The 21322-nt window shown below is 37.2% G+C and overlaps 1 protein-coding gene across 4 annotated transcripts in view; it reads left to right on the plus strand.

The window, feature by feature from the left end:
* The window catches only part of MAP3K20 (mitogen-activated protein kinase kinase kinase 20), a 163881-nt gene that overhangs the window by 63476 nt on the left and 79083 nt on the right, over nucleotides 1-21322 (plus strand). For all 4 annotated transcript variants that reach the window (XM_060107432.1, XM_060107430.1, XM_060107431.1 and 1 more), the window contains exons 3-4: nucleotides 12540-12627; nucleotides 18372-18473. In XM_060107432.1, coding sequence (XP_059963415.1) covers nucleotides 12540-12627; nucleotides 18372-18473 — 190 coding nt within the window. The remainder of the gene's footprint in view (nucleotides 1-12539; nucleotides 12628-18371; nucleotides 18474-21322) is intronic.

Consider the following 21322-nt stretch of genomic DNA (forward strand, 5'->3'; position numbering starts at 1 on the left):
AAAAATAAGATATGTCAAGAAATTGATAAGAATCAAAATTTTTAGGCTTAGGAAAACGTATAATGTATGTAATATAAAAATTAGCTTTCAGATGTTATCTTTCACCATCTCTATTGAACACAAAGAAAGACAGATTTCAACATGAAGGTTAGTGGAAGGAAAGACTGTCATGGTAGGTGGTGATAGTTATTAGTATTGGAGGGTTTGCTTAAGTGGAGGCTATCTCTTCATCAGACCTTTAGGGGAGAAATGATCTTAAGAGCCTATGATTCCAGATTATTTTTACTATACATTTGTTGGGATTTGGTACTTTTTTTTCACTCAGTAGTCTGGCAGATATCACACACCTGCCTTTGTCATTAGTTATTGTTTGAGTATGCTGACAGAGCCCAGAAATAGTGAAATCATTAATTTAGCTGAAGAATCCAAGTATTCAAGATACTGTCTAGTTGGAGTCTACAAGATGTGAAAGGACTTTTCAAGACTATTTAAAAATTAAATTTGCCTGAATTCCTCTAAATGATTTTTCAGATTTCCATAATAAATGTAGCAAACATTTCTCTTATGGGATGTAAATAATCAAACTCTGTTGCACTGTAGAGTAATATTATAAAGCACTTAGTTAATCAGATTGTGAGAGTCGCTCAAAATTCCTAACCATGTAATTTTTGCATAGAGAGAGGGTGCTTCATGCTGTGCAATTAACTGGTTTTATTAGCTATCAATTTGGTTGTTCCTAGCTGGCCTGACGGCCTAGTGCCTGCGGGAATTAGATCTTGGTTCTTGACTTGATCCTGCACAGTTGAGTGTCAGGAAGGTATGGAAATCTTGCAGTGGGGGCAGTGGCCAAGGCCCTAAGGGGGAGTTGATGAGGAGTTGTTTCTCACACTTCTAAATTTTCTAGGCCTATTGTAATTTTCAGATGTTCTATAAACTAGCGTTCCATTCTGCATTCAAATTAGGCTTATAAAGTAAAGTGGGATGGTTTAGTGATTATAAGCAGAGCTTTGACATAAGATAACCTGTGTTAAAAACCTGGCTTTGCCATTTTCTGTGCCCTTAGGCAAATTTTAAAATTTCTCTGTGCCTAGTGAAGGGTGATAGTGAAGGGCCCTCGCTCATGGTTTGCTGTGAGGATTTAAAAGTTTAGGCTACCCCAATTGCATATGTAATCACCAGGTAGAATGATTTTTTGCATTACTCACCTTTCTAAAATATGATTATTGTCATTAAGTTCTTTAACTACCCCTTTCATTTCTTTAATTTCTTCATACTACATACCTTCAAAATAAAGATAAATAAGTACCTCTGCTCAAAAGAATATGCATTTTAAAATTACATTTATATTATGTTTTAGTTCTCTAGATTGATCTAAGTCATTAAATAGCATTAGCAAATGTATTCACAGCAAATATAAAACATTTCAAAATAAAAGAGGAAGATCGCAAACTGAAATAAAAACAAATGGAAGAGGAGGGGGAAGGGGAAGCTGGGACGAAGTGAGAGAGTGGCATGGACATATATACACTATCAAATGTACAATAGATAGCTAGTGGGAAGCAGCCGCATAGCACAGGGAGATCAGCTCGGTGCTTTGTGACCACCTAGAGGGGTGGAATAGGGAGGGTGGGTGGGAGACACAAGAAGAAAGAGATATGGGGATATATGTATGTGTATAGCTGATTCACTTTGTTATAAAGCAGAAACTAACACACCATTGTAAAGCAATTATACTCCAATAAAGATGTTTAAAAAAAATGGAAACGTTAAAAAACAAAAGCAGTCTACATAAAGTGCTTGGCATACTAGGCACTTAGTACATCCTAACTGTTATTATTCAGGAGTCTGCAAACTGGAATCTCTTTGAGCAAGGGCAGCTTTTAATAAAAAGTATTTAGAGGGCTTTCCTGGTGGCACAGTGGTTAGAATCCGCCTGCCAATGCAGGGGACACGGGTTCGACCCTGATCCAGGAAGATCCCACATGCCGCGGAGCAACTAAGCCCAGGCGCCATAACTACTAAGCCTGCGCTCTAGAGCCCACGTGCCACAACTCCTGAGCCCATGCGCCTAGAGCCCGTGCTCCGCAACAAGAGAAGCAACCACAATGAGAAACCCATGCACTGCAATGAAGAGTAGCCCCCGCTCGCCGCAACTAGAGAAAGCCCACACACAGCAGCAAAGACCCAACACAGCCAAAAATAAAAACAACTAAATAAATAAATTTTTAAAAATACATATGTAGATGAAAGGACTCATATTTTATTGGACTTTTTTTTAAAGGGGGTGGAAATTTATAAAAAGAGGCAGAAGTAGAAGACCTAGTTGCAAACTTTATTACTGACGTTTACTAGGCTCCTGGGAAAAAAATGAGCCTGCACAAATCAAATCAATGACCCAGTTTTCTTAAGTCTTAAATATGATAAAAATATCTAACTTATTTGTGAGAGTCAAATAACATAAGTGCTTTGGAAATGTTAAAGTGCTATATTTAGGTAAAAACACAGATAAACAAAGTCAAATATAATAAATACATGAAGCTAACTAATACAAACCAATTATGAAAGTGTAATCCACTGCTGGAAGAGATCTGATCTTTGCTCGTAAGCTTGACTTGACTCTGAATGATGAACTGATTAAAAAGGAAGGGGAAAGCCTTCAGAGAAAGGAATTAGCATTGGATAAGCACCTAGTATTTGCTAGACACTGGGGTAGGATTTCTGTTCTCCCTTAAGGAGACGGGCCCAGAGAGGTTAAATAACTTCCTTTAAGTCACCCAGCTTATTGGTGGCATAGCCAAGACTCATGCTTCAGCCTGTTTGACTCCGGAGGATGTCCTAACGCACCACAGTTAATTACCTCAGTTCAGTTTAGCAAATATCTATTGAGCACCCACTCTGAATAAAGTACTGTTAATAATGCATCAAGTTTTTTTTATAGAAATGGAAAGAAATTTAGAGCATGAAGGAATCTGGAAGATAATTTTGTCCAACCAAGTAGTTTTCTAGGAAGAAAACAAGGTCCAGGGTGACCAGGTGGCTCCAGGGCCATCTATTTTGTAATTAGAATTTACATTTTCACTCGCCTAATCTAGGTTTTGACTAAATTATATTGCTTTTCATTAAAAAAAAAAAAAGCCTAATCCTTCATTAGTTCATACTTCAAGTCTTATTCAAGGGCTTTCTTTGGGGAGGTTTTCTGTGTAATTTTAGCCCCAAGTGATCTCTTTGACCAAGTTACATAAGTTGTTTAGTGGAAGGGTAGGTGCTTGAATGTGCTTTTGTCACCCAAACTGAATACAGGTTGTTTATAATATATTTTACGTTTTCATGTCATCACAGTGACATTCTGTTGTGAGCATGAAGACTCTAAAGTCTCTTAGCCTTTTTATGCCTTGGAGATATCTCTTAAATCCCTATCCTTAAATCTTCACTATTTATTTCATTCAGTTTTAGTCACCCTTCCATCCTGCCAGGTTAGTCTGCCCTTAGTTGGGTATGTACTTAACTAGAGAGCAGCCTGATCCCTGGAGGGGAGCCTAGGCTGCTGTCCAAGCAGCTGCATGTGGTGAGTCTGCTGCAACCCATCAGGAAAACCATTGAGCAATTTAGACTTCCCAGTACCGGTGACATTTGTAATGCATCCCACATGGCTCCATCTTGACTGTTCATGAAGAGTGAGCAGAATGACTTGTTTATTTTTCCTTCTTAGTATTTCTAGCCATTTTTCTTCCAATGAAAAGATTTCATGACATCAAATGTCATGAGGAATATAGGCTGTATTATATTATGGAACCTGAATTCAGTTCATTTATCCTTCTTTATTTCCCTGAATACCTAAAGGGCAGCATTTGAAAGAGAATGTACAGAACTGAGAGGTTTGCTGCTTGTCATGTTATTGAATGAGTCTCATTAAGCCGAAAATGACTCAAAGAGCATGACCTGGGTATGACTCTGGTGATTAAATACAGGATTGAGAATCATCCAAGCCTACTTTTAAAGTTGTTCTATAGCACTGAGTTTTTAGGAGGAATGGGGGCTGGTTTTCCACCTTGCCATACATGTAAGAATCAAATTTTTATTTTAGGAAAATGCCTCTAGCCATGATACTCTTGGAGTAAAAATGCAATGAATTAAACAACTTTTTCTTGACCCTGGTGCTTATGATCTGATATGTAAATCTTCTGATTACTGAGAGTGAACATTCTGCCTCAGTTATCTTTATAATCAGAGCCTGAAAGAGTTAAAAGGGAAGGGAAGGTCTACCCATTTCTTGCCTGAAAGAGCCAGATATTTTGACCTTATAGACTTGTAAACACACTACTGTCTTAGGAGTTTTTAAATCAAGAATTTCCCCTTTTCCCTTACATTCCACTGCTAAGTCCGATAGTTCTGGGCTCTGTGGGGATAATGATAAGAGGTGTGCTGTTCTGAGAAGACCAGTGGCATTGTCTTTTCGAACCCCTCCTGTTCATAAGAGGCCTGGTTCAGTTGTTGTAGTTTTGTGATACTAGCCCAAGCCTAGGAAGAGGGCTGTCTTAGTCCATTCAGGCTACTGTAACAGAATACTGAAGGTGGGATGGCTTATAAAAACAAACATTTATTCATCACAGTTCTGGAGTCTGGGAAGTCTGAGATCAAGTTGTTAGCAGATTCACTTTCTGGTGAGAACCTGCTTCCTGGTTCACAGATGGCCATCTTCTTGCTGTGCCCTCACAGGGCAGAAGGAAGGGTGAGAGAATTCTCTGGGGTCACCTTTATAAGGGCACTAATCTCATTCATGAGGGCTTCACCCTCATGACCTAATCACCTCCCACAGGCCCCACCTTCAAATACCATCGCATTGGGGGTTAGGTTTCAACATATGAATTTTAGGGGAACACATTCAGTCTACAGAGAGAAACCTTTGTGAAATGTAGCCCCACTCCTGAGAATCAGGGCTGCATTTTTCAGTGTGTGGTAGAGGAGTGTCTGCCACAGTGGGTATGGAAAGTGTGGACTTGATAAGAAGCTGGCTTACTTGCAGAGGTGAGTTTTGGAAATATAAATGGTAAAATGCATTGGGTAGAAAACTGGAACTGGAAGGTTTAAGACTAGGCAAGCCTCTGCGTTCTGAATCTGAAAAAGTGCAATGAGGGCATGCTTGGAGAATAGCCAAACAAGGAAGGGCGGTCAAGAAATTTTGCCTGTTTGATTGTCGTGGACGGCAGAGCCTGCAAGAGGCAACTTGTAGCCATCCAAGTCTTCATTCTGAAAGTTCAAGTCAATAATGAGCTGGTGAACATAAATTTCCATGTGGCTTCTACTATGGTTGTATAATTGATTGACTGTCATTCTTATAAAATAATACCCTTAAGTAACCCTTATGCATGTAAAAGAACAGAATGAATATTAAAGCAAAGCCACACCCACAGGCATTTTAATCTTCTTACTATCCTGTTCAGAGTAAACATTTACCTAACATGAACTCTTACCATGGCAATTACTTAAACACATTTGATATCATTATCATCAAATACTATTTGTTCATCCAGCCTTCAGATATTATTGAGTACTTCCAGTATATAAAGCATCTGACCTTTCCCCCCATGTGGTATTATACTAGACATGGTGCAAGATGAGCTTCGTAGGGAAGGCTTCCCTCGAGAGCACTGGGCCATAGGAGCAAATGTCAGAAGGGAGAGGAAGGACGATCATTTAATAAAGCATTGAGCCAGACTCTGAATAGGTGCACTCGGTGTCCAGCACCTTTGTCTCATGGCCTCTCAGAGCCCATGGCCTTCTTCAAGAATAACCCAGGTGAACACTAGTTTGCTCTGGAGCCATATCAAGAGAAACTCATAACTCAGAGGTTAACTAAACTAGTTTTTATATACCTAGGGTAGTTCTGGGGAGGTAAGGAAAGAGTTTTATCTCTTCCTGATCCAATCCTTGGGGAAAATCAGAATTTCCATGCAAATCAATATTTTTATATTTATATGCTCTAGTCATATATATTACATATAACATGCATGTATTACTTTTTCTGATTCAAAAATTATAGAGGCTTATTGTAAAGAATTTGGGAAATATATAAAAATTAAAAATCATTTATGATTCTTTTCGCTACCTACAGATAACCACAATCAATATGTTGTTTTATTTCTTCCCCATCTCTCTTCTTATATGTGTAATTTTTATTTTTTAAAAGAAGTGGGTTCATCTCCTATCTTCTTGAACTTTGGGGGACTATACTGATCCTGGATCCGATTGACATTTTGGAGACAGAGCTGTCTTTGGAGAGAGCCTTTGACCTTGAATGCACAGTGCAGTAAGGAGACTGCTTCCTTCTGAAGGATTGGATGAGCCACTTTTCTTTCTTTTACTGTCATACTCTGATGGAATCACAGAATCTTGGAATTGGTGAGGACCTGAGAAATCAGGGTCCTCCAGAAATCAGGAGTGTTTTAAATCCCACACACCAGAGGGCAAGGAGGAGCAGCTGACATTCGTGGACAGTAGAAGTGTACCTTGGATATTTTTTACACCTACGGTCTTTGTGGTCGGAACCACATCACAGGCCGAAAGATGGACCCTGTGAGACACAGTCCTGCTGCTGTGTAGCGGCTAAGAGCTGTTGACAACCAGGGAGAAAGCTTGTTCCTAATATAAGATGTAAATAGAGCCTGCCAGCCTCATGATGTGGGTCTTCATAAACTACTGCTTTGATTTGATAGTGATAAGTAGTAGAGTGCCATTGGTATCTTTCTTTCACAAAAAGAAGTGAACCCAACTTTTATTTTTAATATGTGTTTATCACATAAATACATACAGACTGTATCAATGGAATATTTTAAAATGTAAAACAAGCTTTAGAAACACAAAATCTTTCACCCCAATGTTCATAGCAGCAATATTTACAGTAACCAATACATGGAAACAACCCCCAAGTGCCCACTGGTTTAAGAAGATGAGGCATATATATATATATATATATATATATATATATATATACACACACACACGCATGTGTGCGTACATACAGTGGAATATTACTCAGCCATAAAAAAGAATGAAATATTGCCATTTGCAGCAACATGGATGTACCTAGAGAATATTATACTGAGTGAAGTAATTCAGACAGAGAAAGATAGATATTATATGGTATCACTTATATGTGGAATCTAAAAAATAATGCAAAGGCATCTATATACAAAACAGAAACAGACTTACAAAGAAAACAAACTTATGGTTACCAAAGGGGAAAGAGAGGGGAAGAGATAAATTAGGAGTATTGGATTAACAGATGCAAACTACCATACATAAAATAGATAAGCAACAAGGATTTACTGTACAGCACAGGGAACTATATTCAATATTTTATAATCTATAATGGAAAATAATCTGAAAAAATATATATAACTGAATCACTTTGTTGTACACCTGAAACTAACACAATATTGTAAATCAACTATACTTCAACTAAAAGAAAAAAACTCATAGAATCTTTAAGGGTTCTATGGTAGCTCTCCAAAATTAAAGAGACAAATTAAAATTTGGGATTAGGTTGAAAAAAGTTTTGAATAGAGGGAAAGGGATTGCTCTGAAGATGAAGATAATAATTAACTTAAAACCTTATTATAAAACTGTTGAAAGTACTTTAAAGGAAGGATGTTAAAACTTAACCACCCCCTAAACTTAAATTTAGTTAAATTATGATACTTAGTAAATTTAGTTAAATTATGATATTTAGATTCTCTTATTCTCTCTGATTGGATCAGCCATTTGGAACCTGCTTGTCGAGTTCTGTAAACATGGCCAACTGAGCTAATAGGTCATCTCCCCACATAAATGCTTAGAAATGCCAGCTGAAAGAAAATTAACAGAGTGCCCACCTCCTCCCCAAATCCCTGATAAGTTTTCCTATGAAGAAAGAAGGAGGGAGGGAGGGAAGAAGAAACCAGCCCTGACTGGAAACAGTGGGAGCAGTCACATATCTTACTGCAAACACCAATAGCTGTATAGACATCTGTGTGCTCTGATAAGGACATTACTACTAGACATTTTTATGAATAGACCTGTGGTTACTCCACTTGTCTGTCACATTGGGATCCTTTACTTTATGGAGAATCTTTGAGCGTGAGTTTAAATAGCTGTAGTCTGTCCCAGTCTTTCCTTAAATCCTCACCTCCTAATCTGGAAAACTACTTATTTACCCCAAAGATCTTTAGACCTTGGGTTGTGTAACTCTTGGATGATTAGTAAATAGATTATGATCATTCATCTCTGCAAAAGTCTAGAATAACATTTTTAAGACATTTAAAATGTTTATTGTAGTAAAATACATACAGCATAATATTTGTCATTTTAACCATATTTAAGTGTATGGTTCAGTGGCATTAACTATAATCACAGTGTTGTAATCAACCATCGCCACTATCTATTTCCAAAATTTTTCATCACTCAAAACAGAAATTCTACATGTTAAGTGATAACTCCCCATTTCTTCCTCTTCCAGTCCCTGGTAACCTCTAATCTACATTCTTTCTAACCTGTGAATTTGCCAGCTTCAAGATATGTCATATAAGTGGAATCATCCAATGTTTGCCCTTTTGTGCCCGGCTTATTCACTTAGCCTAATGCTTTCAAAGTTCGTCCATGTTGTGGCAAGTATCAGAACTTAATTCCTTTTTATGGCCGAATAATACTCATTGTATTTATATACTACGTTTTATTTATCTGCTCATCACTTGATGAACGCTGGGGTGGTTTCTGCCTTTTGGCTGTTGTGAATAATGCCGCTGTGAGTCCGCATACAAGTATCTGTTAGAGTTCTTACAATAGCATTTTGCAAACAAATGTAAATACATTGTGTAGAAAAATAAAGTCATCTGGACTTCCAGTGTTGACTAAAATTATTATTTCAGTGTAACTTGAGTAAATATAAACCTAAGAATTAACTCTTTATTGTGTATAGCTCATAAAATCAAAATCAATTTTTCAGTTAAATAAAAATGCAACTATAAAATCAATACAACAGAAATAAACAACTTTCATTAAATTATATGTACTAAAAATAATTCTTTTGTTAGTTTTAATAGTGTAAAAAGATATTTACATTTTTCAGTACAATGGAACATTATTTTAGCCTTCGTCATTGTTATGTTTCCTTTTTAATAGTGAACTTTTTAAAACCACTAATCCATTATTTTGATGTGCAGGCCATTTGCTAGAGTATCCCAGAATTTAAATGTGGAAAACAACAATCTAAGGAAAAATTATTTGCTGCATACTTACTTCAGCAATTTCCATTAATGAACTGTTGGCAAGCAGGTGCCTATAAAGGCAAATCTACATAATACATACGCTTGCTATCAGTTACTGGCTGCTACAAGTACAGGTTTTAGTAATTCAGTTAATCCCAGGTATTTCTGTTGGAGCTTGTTTGAATTGCTAACATGGTGTCACTTGACCTTCATTTATTGCAAATACCACTTATTTATTTAATCTACCTCTGCTTATTATTAGCCCATTTCCATGAAACTAGTACAGCACTCTAAAATAGCATGTTGTTTTCAAGATGTTAAATCAAATTCTTAGTTTATTAAATTGGAACCTAAAGTCTTATTCCATAAAAATGTTTTTACTTGCAAATCATACTGCAAGAGTTTTTTATAACTGTAAAAAAATTAAAATACGAGCACAACAAAGGGACACAAGATAATAGTTGTTGTTTTGTCATTAGCATATGCCTACTAAAGAGCTGTTAGACATGCTTACCAATACCTGAAAAGATAAATTCTCTCTCCAGGGTATAATTTGTCAATATCTTAAACATAAGCATGAAAACTAGCTGGAACACTGAAAATCCCATGTTGTGCTGAATTTATAAACTGGTCGTCCAGGGCTTCCCTGGTGGCACAGTGGTTAAGAATCCGCCTACCAATGCAGGGGACACAGGTTCGAGCCCTGGTCTGGGAAGATCCCACACGCCGCGGAGCAACTAAGCCCGTGCGCCACAACTACTGAGCCTGTGCTCTAGAGCCTGCAAGCCACAACTACTGAAGCCCGCGTGCCTAGAGTCCGTGCTTTGCAACAAGAGAAGCCACCACAATGAGAAGCCCACGCACCGCAACGAAGAGTTAGCCCCTGCTCGCTGCAACTAGAGAAAGCCTGCGTGCAGTAACAAAGACCCAATGAGCAAAAAATAAATAAATAAATAAAATTTTAAAAAAAGCTTCTCCAAGGATTCAGAATATTCTTGTATCTATTCTTTATTGGTACAAACATTTTTAATGGTCACAGGATTTAGGTATTCCAAAGAATATACCAAAACACACCAAAGGATAACAGTCCCCTATTTTGACCAATACTAGTCCCAACATTAATGCTTCCTCACATTGAACTCTCACGCTTTACTCACAAAAGAGTTGATCTGCCACTTAAAAATAGAGGGCTTGGGGCTTCCCTGGTGGCGCAGTGGTTAGGAATCCGCCTGCTAATGCAGGGGACACGGGTTCGAGCCCTGGTCAGGGAGGATCCCACGTGCCGCGGAGCACCTAAGCCCGTGCGCCGCAACTGCTGAGCCTGTGCTCTAGAGCCTGCGAGCCACCACTACTGGGCCCACGTGCTACAACTACTGAAGCCCGCGTGCCTAGAGCCCGGCCTGCGCAACAAGAGAAGCCACTGCAATGAGAAGCCTGCGCACTGCAGCAAAGAGTAGCCCCCACTCGCCGCAACTAGAGAAAGCCCGTGTGCAGCAATGAAGACCCAGTGCAGCCAAAAATAAATAAATAAAATAAATTAATTTTTAAAAAAATAGAAAGCTTATGATTTCCAAACTTCACATGAACTCTATTTTTACAACCAAGGTCATTTATGATTATTTAATGAGAAATAGAATTGTCATATGAATAAATAATTGTATTTATTACTCAATTAATGCATTTTCTTTCTACTTGGAAAACTAAACTATGAGAAGGTTGTTTGATGAATACAGAACCTCTACACACAGTGGATGCTCAGTGAATGTTAAGGAATCGTTTTGATGGCTCCCTTCAACACCTATATTACTAAAAGAAAAAACTGTCAAATCAACCTTGATAAATGTCTCATCCAATCACGAATAATGTTCCTTTCTCTTGTTCCCACATTGACCCCTTGTCAACCCTCAACCTTCTGTTTTCTATCTAGTCACACCACCTTCAAAACAAGTTTCACAGCGTTTTAAATGAAAACGCAACTCCTACTATGAAAAGAAAAATGTATAACAAATGTGCAAATTCCCAAAGGGGAGTCTCCTTTATGACCAAGGCTTCTCCATTTTTATTCATTGCTGACTTTCTTTAATTGTACTTTTAACTCTTGATTAGCCATATTTTAACTCCACAAAAGCAATAAAATTTTAATGACTACATGTGATTTACTTAATCTAGAGAACATCCTCCTGTAGACATTAGCAGATATACACTGTGGTACCTCTTTTATTTTTCATTTTAAAAATTAAGTTTAGGGCTTCCCAGGTGGCGCAGTGGTTAAGAATCCACCTGCCAATGCAGAGGACACGGGTTTGAGCCCTGGTCCGGGAAGATCCCACATGCCATGTCTGGGAAGATCCCATAAGCCCGTGTGCTACAACTACTGAGCCTGTACTCTAGAGCCCGTGAGCCACAACTGCTGAGCCCACATTCCACAACTACTGAAGCCCATGGGCCTAGAGCCCGTGCTCCACAACAAGAGAAGCCACTGCAACGAGAAGCCTGTGCACCCCAACGAAAGAGTAGCCCCCGCTTGCAGCAACTAGAGAAAGCCCATGCACAGCAACGAAGACCCAATGCAGCCAAAAATAAATAAATAAATAAATAAATAAATAAATTTAAAACAATTAAGTTTAATAAACAGTATTTTTTACCATGACACTCTGCGGTACAGTTTTCTAATAATTAACACATTTCACAGTGTAAAGTATGGCTTCCCTATCAAATCACCACTGAAGGTCAAAAATCCACGTGTCTGTCCTTTACAGTACTTTGCATACGGTACAAGAGCAATAATGTATTTTAAATAAATGGTTAGATAAATAATATAAATAGGTATTACCTGAATCTATTCCAGCAATAGTTAAGAAACCCTGCCGTAATTTTGTCATGACTACTCATCCAACCGACAGAAGTTCAGTCTTGTTGCAGTCTCCCAAAAGAAATATTATGCAGGAAAAAGTGTATTTGACTTTTAGGAAGAGGGCTTTTACTGTAAATAAATGTGGCATCTCCCCTCTTTAGTCATCCCCTTCCACTGTCAGTCATGCCAGCTTGCCAGTAAGCACCTCTTCTGCCGCCAGTTCAACCCCACTTCTTTTTTAAATTTTTCAGAAAGCTTCAATATATAAATTCTTAATCTGTCAAGAGTGCTGCCAAAGACAGAGTTTTATCAGCATCACATACTTGTTGAGCACATATACATCTTTGTAAATGTATGTAAAAGAAAATTGAATAGGAAACCTATTTTATGAGACTTTTATAAATGTGAAATCTTATGCAATTTTGTATTTGATTTTTGTATAGGCAGAAATACTCAGTGTCCTCAGTCACAGAAACATCATCCAGTTTTATGGAGTAATTCTTGAACCTCCCAACTATGGTATCGTCACAGGTAAGAACTCTATTTGACTTTTTTCTTTCCCCAATTACCTAGCTTTAGATTCTTTAATATGCTAAAATGCTTAATATTAGGTTCTGTCATGAATTGTGTGCTACTGTCAGATGTCACTTTTGTTGCTATAAAGCATTAATAAAACTGATTATATCAATATAATTAAGAATGGTGTTTCCACTTCTACCCATGTTTAATTGTGCTAATTATATCTGCGTAAATGCTATTTAAATGCACTCGCAGCTGCAGTACCAATATTTAAAGGTGCCGTTTAACTAAAATTTCATTTAATTAGTTGAAATGAGCGATGTTTTTTGTAACTCTGTGACCTTTTACAAATTAAGATTTCTTGAGCTATTCATGTTATAATTCTTTGCAAGGCATTTTAATCCCGTTAGAGTATTCTTTCTTCAAGGCCTCTGACATGAGAATATTCTTCAGATTTGGTCATCTGGGTTGATAATGACCTTGATCTAAATTATCACATAATTTGGAGCAGCAGTGTATAACTGATGGAAATACCCTTTCCAAAAAGGAGCACACGGAAAATTTTGCCATATAAAAACACAGAAAGGCACATATTTTTAATACTTTATACTCATATTTGTATAATCCAATGAGCAACTTCAGGTCTATGATAAGTATAGTGCTCAATTTTACAATATGTAACCTTGACCAGGTTCTTTATCATGGCAGTTCTTTGATCAAAACAAAGCAAACAAGAAAACCTTAAAAGATTAGCCCTCTCTTCTTCTACTGTAGTGTTAAGGACTTGGATTGTCTTTATATAAAATAACAAAACACCCTCAGTAAAAAGGACTGGATTAGGTACTTCCTTATAAATTATCTCATCTAATAGTTAGAATAACCCTATGAGATAGATAAAGTAATTTTATTTCACATAAACTAAGTACTTTCCCAAGGCTACTTAAGTACTTAAGTACTTTCCCAAGGCTACCCAGCTAGTGGTAGAACTACAGTGGAATACACTTCTCAATTTGATTTTATACAGAATCTCCTCTTGTATGCAAGAAGCCTATGAGCATACTGTAGATCCAACGGACGTGGAGGGCCGACTATACTGCTCCACTTTATATAAGGAACTTGAGTATCTGTGGATTTTGGTATCTGCAAGGGGTCCTGGTACCAACCCCCCACAGATGCTGAGGGACGACATACGTACGCGAACTGAGTCAAGTGTGGAAGATCAGATGGGTGGGGGATGATAGCACTTGCCCTGCCTTTTGAAATGAACACAAATAAGTCTTAGTACGGGAAGGTTAAGGCAGAAAGAGAGACAGGCACACACACCTTGATCACCATGGCTTGAATCTATTCCAACTTGAGTGTACTTGTTAATAGAAAAGGTTATTGCAGCAGGCAGCTGTTGTCACTCATACTGAGGACTTAAAAGAATAATTTATCAGAGTGATGGAATGGAATGAACACCAGAATAGGAATTGAGAGATGAAATCTTGTCTTGATTCTGCCAAAGCTGCATAGGTGGGTTACTGATGATCTATATCTCAGTTTTCTCATACGTGAATGAAGGGACTAGAATTGATGATTTCTGGGTGAGAGTGTGTATGTGTATGTGTGCACCTGTGCATGTGTGTTTGCTGAAACTTCTCATCCCAGAGAAGATTTTCTAAAATCTGCTTATAAGACCTGGAACAGAGTCCAAGAGGCAGCTGCCATTTTATTTCCCTTGGAAGGGAAGTGAACATCTTTCTCCCAGATCTACAAAGAAATGGGGTGACTAGAATCTCAATCTCCAAAGTCAAAAGAAAAGATACAATAGTGGACCGTCTTTTCTTTGATCTATGGAAACCTTAATTCTGTACTACCGTGCAAGCAATAACCATGAACTGGAGTAACTATCATAATTTCAGACAAAATATGCTTAAGAAAAGAAATATTACTAGAGATAAATTGGGTCACTTCATAATGGTAAAAGGATCAGCATATCAGGAAGATACAGCAATTGTAAATGTATATACAGCTAACAATAGGTTCTCAAAGTACATGAAGCAAAAACTGACAGACTTTAAAGGATAAATAGTCAGTTTAACAATAATGGATTTCATTACCCCACTCTCAGTAACTGAGAGAACAACTAGATAGAAAATCAGCAAGGATATAGAAGGCTTGACAAGCGCTCTCAACCAACTCTACCTAACTCACATACATAGAATACACCACCCAACAAAGAATACATATTCTTTTCAAGGGCACATGGAACATTCTTTAGCATACATAAGTTAGGCCATGAAATAAATCTCAATATATCTAAAAGGACTGAAAATTTCTCCAACTACAATAGAATTAAGTTAGAAATTAATGCAAGAAAGAAACCTGGAAAATTCCCAAATATTTGGAAATTAAACAACATATTTCTAAATACCCAGTGAGTCAAGAAACTACAATGGATTTTTAAATATTTTGGACAGAGAGAAAAGGAAAATGTAGCATATCAAATTGTAGGTGACAGATAAAGTAATTCTTGGGGGGGGCAGAATTTATAGCTTTAAACATCTGTGTTAAAAAAAACAAAGGTCTGAAGTTGATCATTAAGCTCCAACCTTAACAAATTGCAAAAATAACAGAATAAACCCAAAGCAAGCCCAGTGAAAGGAAATAATTAGGATTAGAGCAGAATGCAATAACATAGAAAACAGAAAAATAATAGAGAAAATCCATGAAACTAAAAGTTTGGTCTTTGCAAAGATCAGTAAAACTGACAAACTTTTAGCTGGACTGACCAACAAAAAAGAAAATACAAATTAGCAAAACCAGGAATGAAGGAGAGGATAGCACTACAGTCCCTACAGAAATTTAAAAGGATTATAAGGGAATGTTATGACCAACTTTATGCCAACAAATTAGACAATTTAGTTGCAATGAACAAGTCCCTGAAAAGATAAAAAATTTCAAAACTGACTCAAGAAGAAACAGAAGTGGGCTTCCCTGGTGGCGCAGTGGTTGAGAGTCCGCCTGCCAATGCAGGGGACACGGGTTCGTGGCCCAGTCCGGGAAGATCCCACATGCCGCGGAGCGGCTGGGCCCGTGAGCCATGGCCGCTGAGCCTGTGCGTCCGGACCCTGTGCTCCGCAACGGGAGAGGCCACGACAGTGAGAGGCCCGCGTACCGCAAAAAAAAAAAAAAAAAAGAAGAAGAAACAAAATCTGACCAGAACTATAAGTAAAGAAATTTAAATTTATAATTCAAAATATCTTCATAATGAAACGCCAGACCCAGATGATTTCACTGGTGAATTCTATCAAATGTTTATAGAAAAAATAACACCAGTCCTTCCCATACTCTTTCTGAAAATAGAAGAAGGAACACTTACCAACTCATTCTATAAGGCCAGTATTATCCTAATATCAAAGCCAGATAAAACATAATAAGAAAACTTCAGACCACTGTCCCTCCTGAACATAGATGCAAAAATCCTTGACTATGTATTAGCAAACTGAATCCAGCCACCAATAAAAAGGATTATACACCACAACCAAGTGGAATTTATCCCAGAAATGTAAGGCTGATTTAACATCTGAAATCAATTAATATAAAACATCATAATAGATAATAGAATAAAAGACAAAAGCCATTTGGCATTCTGCAACACCCATTTACGCTAAGAAATCTCAACAGGCTAAAAAAAGAAGTCAATTTTCTCAGCCTGATAAATAGCATCTATTAAAACCCACAGCTAAGATCATACTTAAAGGTGAAAAATGGAATGTTTTTCCCTCAAGGTTGGGAACAAGGCATGAGGTTCTGCTCTTGTCACATCTAGTCAACATTGTACTGGAGGTTCTAGTCAGTTTAATCAGGCAAGAAAAAGAAAATAAAAGGCATCCAGGTTGGAAAGGGAGAGGTAAAACTGTCTTATGTGACATGATTCTCTAAGACTCAGGAAACCCCAGGAATCCACAAAAAATTACTAAAACTAATAAACAGGGTAAGCAAGGTCACAAGGATCCAAGATTAATATACAAAAATTAATTGTATTTCTATATACTGGGAATGAAGAGTCTAAAAATGAAATTAAAAAACCATTCCATTCACAGTACTATCAAAAAGAATAGTACTTTGAAAAAAAAAAAGAATAGACTTTGGTATAAATTTAATAGTATTTGGGTATAAATTTAACATAAGAGGTGTTAAGACGTGTGCAATGAAAAGTACAAAACATTGCTGAGAGAAAATAAATATCTAAATAAATGGAAAGATTACATGTTCGTGGCTTGGAAGACTCAATATTGTTATGAAGGCAATTCTCCCAAATTGATCTACAAATTCAAAACAATTCCTATCTAAATCTCAGCAGACTTTTTTTGTAAGAAGTTGACAAGGTGATCCTAAAATTCACATAGAAATACAAAAGACTGGAATAGCCAAACCAGTTTTAAGAAAGATCTAAGTTTAAGGTCTTTGCCGCATTTCAAAACTTATTATATAAAGATGTTAAAAAAAAAACTTATGGGGCTTCCCTGGTGGCGCAGTGGTTGAGAGTCCGCCTGCTGATGTAGGGGACACGGGTTCGTGCCCTGGTCCAGGAAGATCCCACATGCCGCAGAGCGGCTGGGCCCGTGAGCCATGGCCACTGAGCCTGCGCGTCCGGAGCCTGTGCTCCGCAACGGGAGAGGCCACAACAGTGAGAGGCCCACATACCGCAAAAAAAAAAAAAAAAACAACTTATTATAAATCTGCAGTAATTAGCATAGTGCAGTATTGGCACAAGGACAGGCATATAGAGCAATGGAGCAAAATTAAGAATTTAGGGGAAAAAACCTTGCACTGATGGTCAACTGATTTTCAACAAAAGTGTCAAGACTATTAAATGGGTAAAGGATAGTCTTTTCAACAAACTGTGCTGGGAAAATTAGAAATCCACATGCAAAAAAAAAAAAAGTCTTAGACCCTCACCTCAAACCATACACAAAAGTAAACTGAAAATGGATCATAAAAATTGTCAACTTGTACACTTATAGTATGTGAATTTTAAGATAGAGAATTTATATCTCAAAGCCATTTTTAAAGGAATTTTCTCTCTTGGCCTTTTGTGCTTCAAATTTGAGGGCTCTTTCTAAATCCTGATGCAACAAATACTGATTTGTTTGCATTGTCACATAAACCCTCTGACTTATGTGTTTAATCTTATCTCATAAGAATAACAAATTTTTTTTTTTTTTTTTTTTGCGGTACGCGGGCCTCTCACCGCTGTGGCCTCTCCCATTGCGGAGCACAGGCTCCAGACACGCAGGCTCAGCGGCCATGGCTCACGGGCCCAGCCGCTCCGCGGCATGTGGGATCCTCCCGGACCGGGGCACGAACCCGTGTCCCCTGCCACGGCAGGCGGACTCTCAACCACTGCACCACCAGGGAAGCCCCAAGAATAACAAATTTTTGAAGAAACACCTATATTCATGCCTGTCTTTGTTTCAAATACATTCTTGCAACATCCTTGTGTTTCTGAATTCCATGTGAATGTCTTTGGATTTCATTGTCAGCTCAAGTTTTATTATTCATTCTGTTAGTGGTCTTGTCTTTGACAGATTTCTTATCAGGATGACATTAACTTTTAGAAACTTTTAGAAACAGCATAGAACAGTTTTTATAAACTTTTAATGCCTTTTGTTAAATTATTTAACACATTTTCCCAATGAAACTATGAAGTCTTATTTCTGAAATGTGCCTTGGTTTTTATTATATGCTTATGTTTCCTTTGAAAATAGAATATGCTTCTCTGGGATCACTCTATGATTACATTAACAGTAACAGAAGTGAAGAGATGGACATGGATCACATTATGACCTGGGCCACTGATGTAGCCAAAGGTAATGCTTCGTGTATTCTTACAGAATTGATGGAGAGCATCCTGACATGGTGACTTTAGTCGGAGGATTTCTTATTCTGTATCTTAAGATGTTCTTTTTTCAGACCAAGAGTAGCAAGAATGTTGCAACTTACTGTGCACATAATATTTTAGATCATTGCCTTTCTACTCCTGCATTCCTTTTCTCTCCTTCCTTTCTTTTTTACCAAAAACCAAGTTCCAACAAAATCAGTGGCTCCAAGGCAGCATTTTTGCCCTATTTTGTGACATTGTAATTGACCAGCTTGTTTGATACATTAAATGGAAAGATTATAATTCTGTTGTGCTGCAAGTCTCTACTTAGATGCAGTATCCAGAAAACATGACTTACTGTAGGATTAATTCTACTCATTTCGGATACATAATAATATGCTAAAAATAGTAACCACTTGCAAAAATTTTTTTTATTTATCCTGCCATGCAAAAGCAATTCAGATTTTATTTTATATTTAATGTAAACTTGGAAATCACCCTTGGAAATGAAATATTTTTAATACACAATATGCCTAAACAAGGTGCTAGTTCGTTTTCCCTCATAAATTCCTGCATAGACAAATGCTTTCTAAAGCAATTTAAATTCCATTTATTTTTATCTTTTTATTTTCCATTTTCCTAACTGAATGTTTCTGAGTTTTATTTATAACTGTCAAAGTTGCTTTGGAAACAACTTAATCTAATGAATGCTGATGGTTACGTTTGTATTCTAGCAACCCCTAGAAAGCAAGTCTTTCCAAATTTTACTGGAGCAATTAACTCCGTTGCATTTTGCCGCTCCAATCTCTACCAACATTTCTTTACAAAGCAAATAAAGGGATATTTAGCATCCAATAAGGAAAGCAACTCATACTTTGCTTTCACTGGGAAGTCACACAGGGACTTCCAAAAGTAATAACCTTTCCTTTGGGGAATTATCTTGTCGGCTTTAAGTTTCATCAACACCTGCCAAATTCTTCAAATGGAGAAAGTGAAAATTAAAAAAAAAAAAAAGTTTCATGCTAAATGCTGCTGCTTGAGTGATACTTCATTACCTTATAAGAATAATAAGCTCTATGTTTAGGATGGTATACCTAAGGCTTTGGCTGTGTTAATTAACTTAATTGTATATTCATGCATCAGACGTCTCAAATCAGCCTTAAAATTTCACATTCTTCAAGACATTTTCATGTAACATCATAGCCACTTCTCTGCATATTAGTAGGCCACCTGTTTGTAAGCAGGATAATGTGCTATTATTGGAAACTGCCTGAAGCATTGTGGAAATACACTTACAGAAATGTAAATACATATACAAGCAGTCCTTGACTTAAAACACTTCACCTTACAGACATTTGCATTTAGGGTGCTCAGCCAATTACACCCATCTTATTACTTAATGGCACTTAGGATGGATAGACAGCAAACAAATCAACTGACACCAGTCACTCAGCTTCCAGCTGTACACCCTCCACTTAAGCTTCTCTGGCCCCCAGCCTGTAAACCTCGTCCCTCCTGGTCCCTTCCCCTGCAACAGTCCCTGTCTGTAGGGCAAGTCCTTTGGCTCCAGATCAGCTCAGTCATTCCTGTGGTTTCTCAAGAGCCCTGGCACTTTGTATCAGAAGGACAAGGAAGAAAAAGAACAGGACTAAATAGCACGCTGGAACTAGAGGTAAAAAATAGGGATGGAGAAAATGGGAGTGTCCAGAACCACATGGTAATAAAATCACTTTTTGGTGGCTGATGAATTAATCTGAAAGGCAAGTTCTAATGTGTTTGGACTCAGGGGAGAAGTGTGAGGCAGAGAAGAGACTTGTTTATGTGTAGTCACAAGTAATACTTAATACTTAAAATGGCCTACAAAAGGAAGAAGAAATCAATGCTTTCAGAATGACTTCTACCCTCTCTGATAAAGCTATGTGTAGAACTTGGAGATGAAATAGGAAGGCTTGATTTTTGTTGATTCCATTTTGAATTCAGCTGTGCCCTTCAGTTTGACCATGACTGAAGCCACTGAAGCAACAAGATGTTGAGAAATCAAAGGATGAATAATTCATTTCAAATAAGAGTGGATTCGTGCATTTTGAAATAGGCATTGCTTAACATCACTGCAAAGAGAAAATCTCCTAAAAGGCAAAAAAAAAGATTCTCTTCTTTCTGGGTGGGAAGAGGGATGGAGGGCAGACCAGCCAGTATATCTGAGATTGCTACAAGTCAGTCAACAATGGGTAAAAGGAACAATTAAAGCAAATAAACCAGGATCCAGTATCCAAATGGTCATCATTGATTCCAAATCTCCCCAGTGACTCCTGTGAAATCTTTTTTTAGGAAACTCTGAATCTTAAAATTGATGAAAATATTTTTCAGCATTCCTATTTTTTTGCAATAAAAATAAGGCAGACAGAATTGTAGATAGCTCTATAAAAACACATTAAATAGAATTTTATATGATTTTGATCACAACTGTTTATGTACACTAAATATTCTATAAATGTATACTATATGTTATACACAAATAATTTACAATACTTTTTCTCGTAATATCTGCCATGAGGAAGAAAAGTGCCTGTATTTAAAGCTTTTGTGCTTGAGCATTTTTTGAAATTCTTTATTGTCAGCAAATGTAGAAATGATCTAGGTCTACCTCTAATAGTAATTAAATAGTTTCTACCTGAAAAATTATTCAGGAATTTGATTCTTAAAGAAAAAGAGAAATAACTGTGAAATTCTGTCATAAAAATTATTAAAAGTTTCCTGAGTTGTAGCTTTTGAATTTTCACAGCTTAGAATATGTAGAACTTAATATTAGAAGAAATATTTCTTTTATTCCAGTTATAT

The sequence above is a fragment of the Mesoplodon densirostris genome, chromosome 8 (assembly GCF_025265405.1).
Source record: "Mesoplodon densirostris isolate mMesDen1 chromosome 8, mMesDen1 primary haplotype, whole genome shotgun sequence".
Taxonomy (NCBI): Eukaryota; Metazoa; Chordata; class Mammalia; order Artiodactyla; family Ziphiidae; genus Mesoplodon; species Mesoplodon densirostris.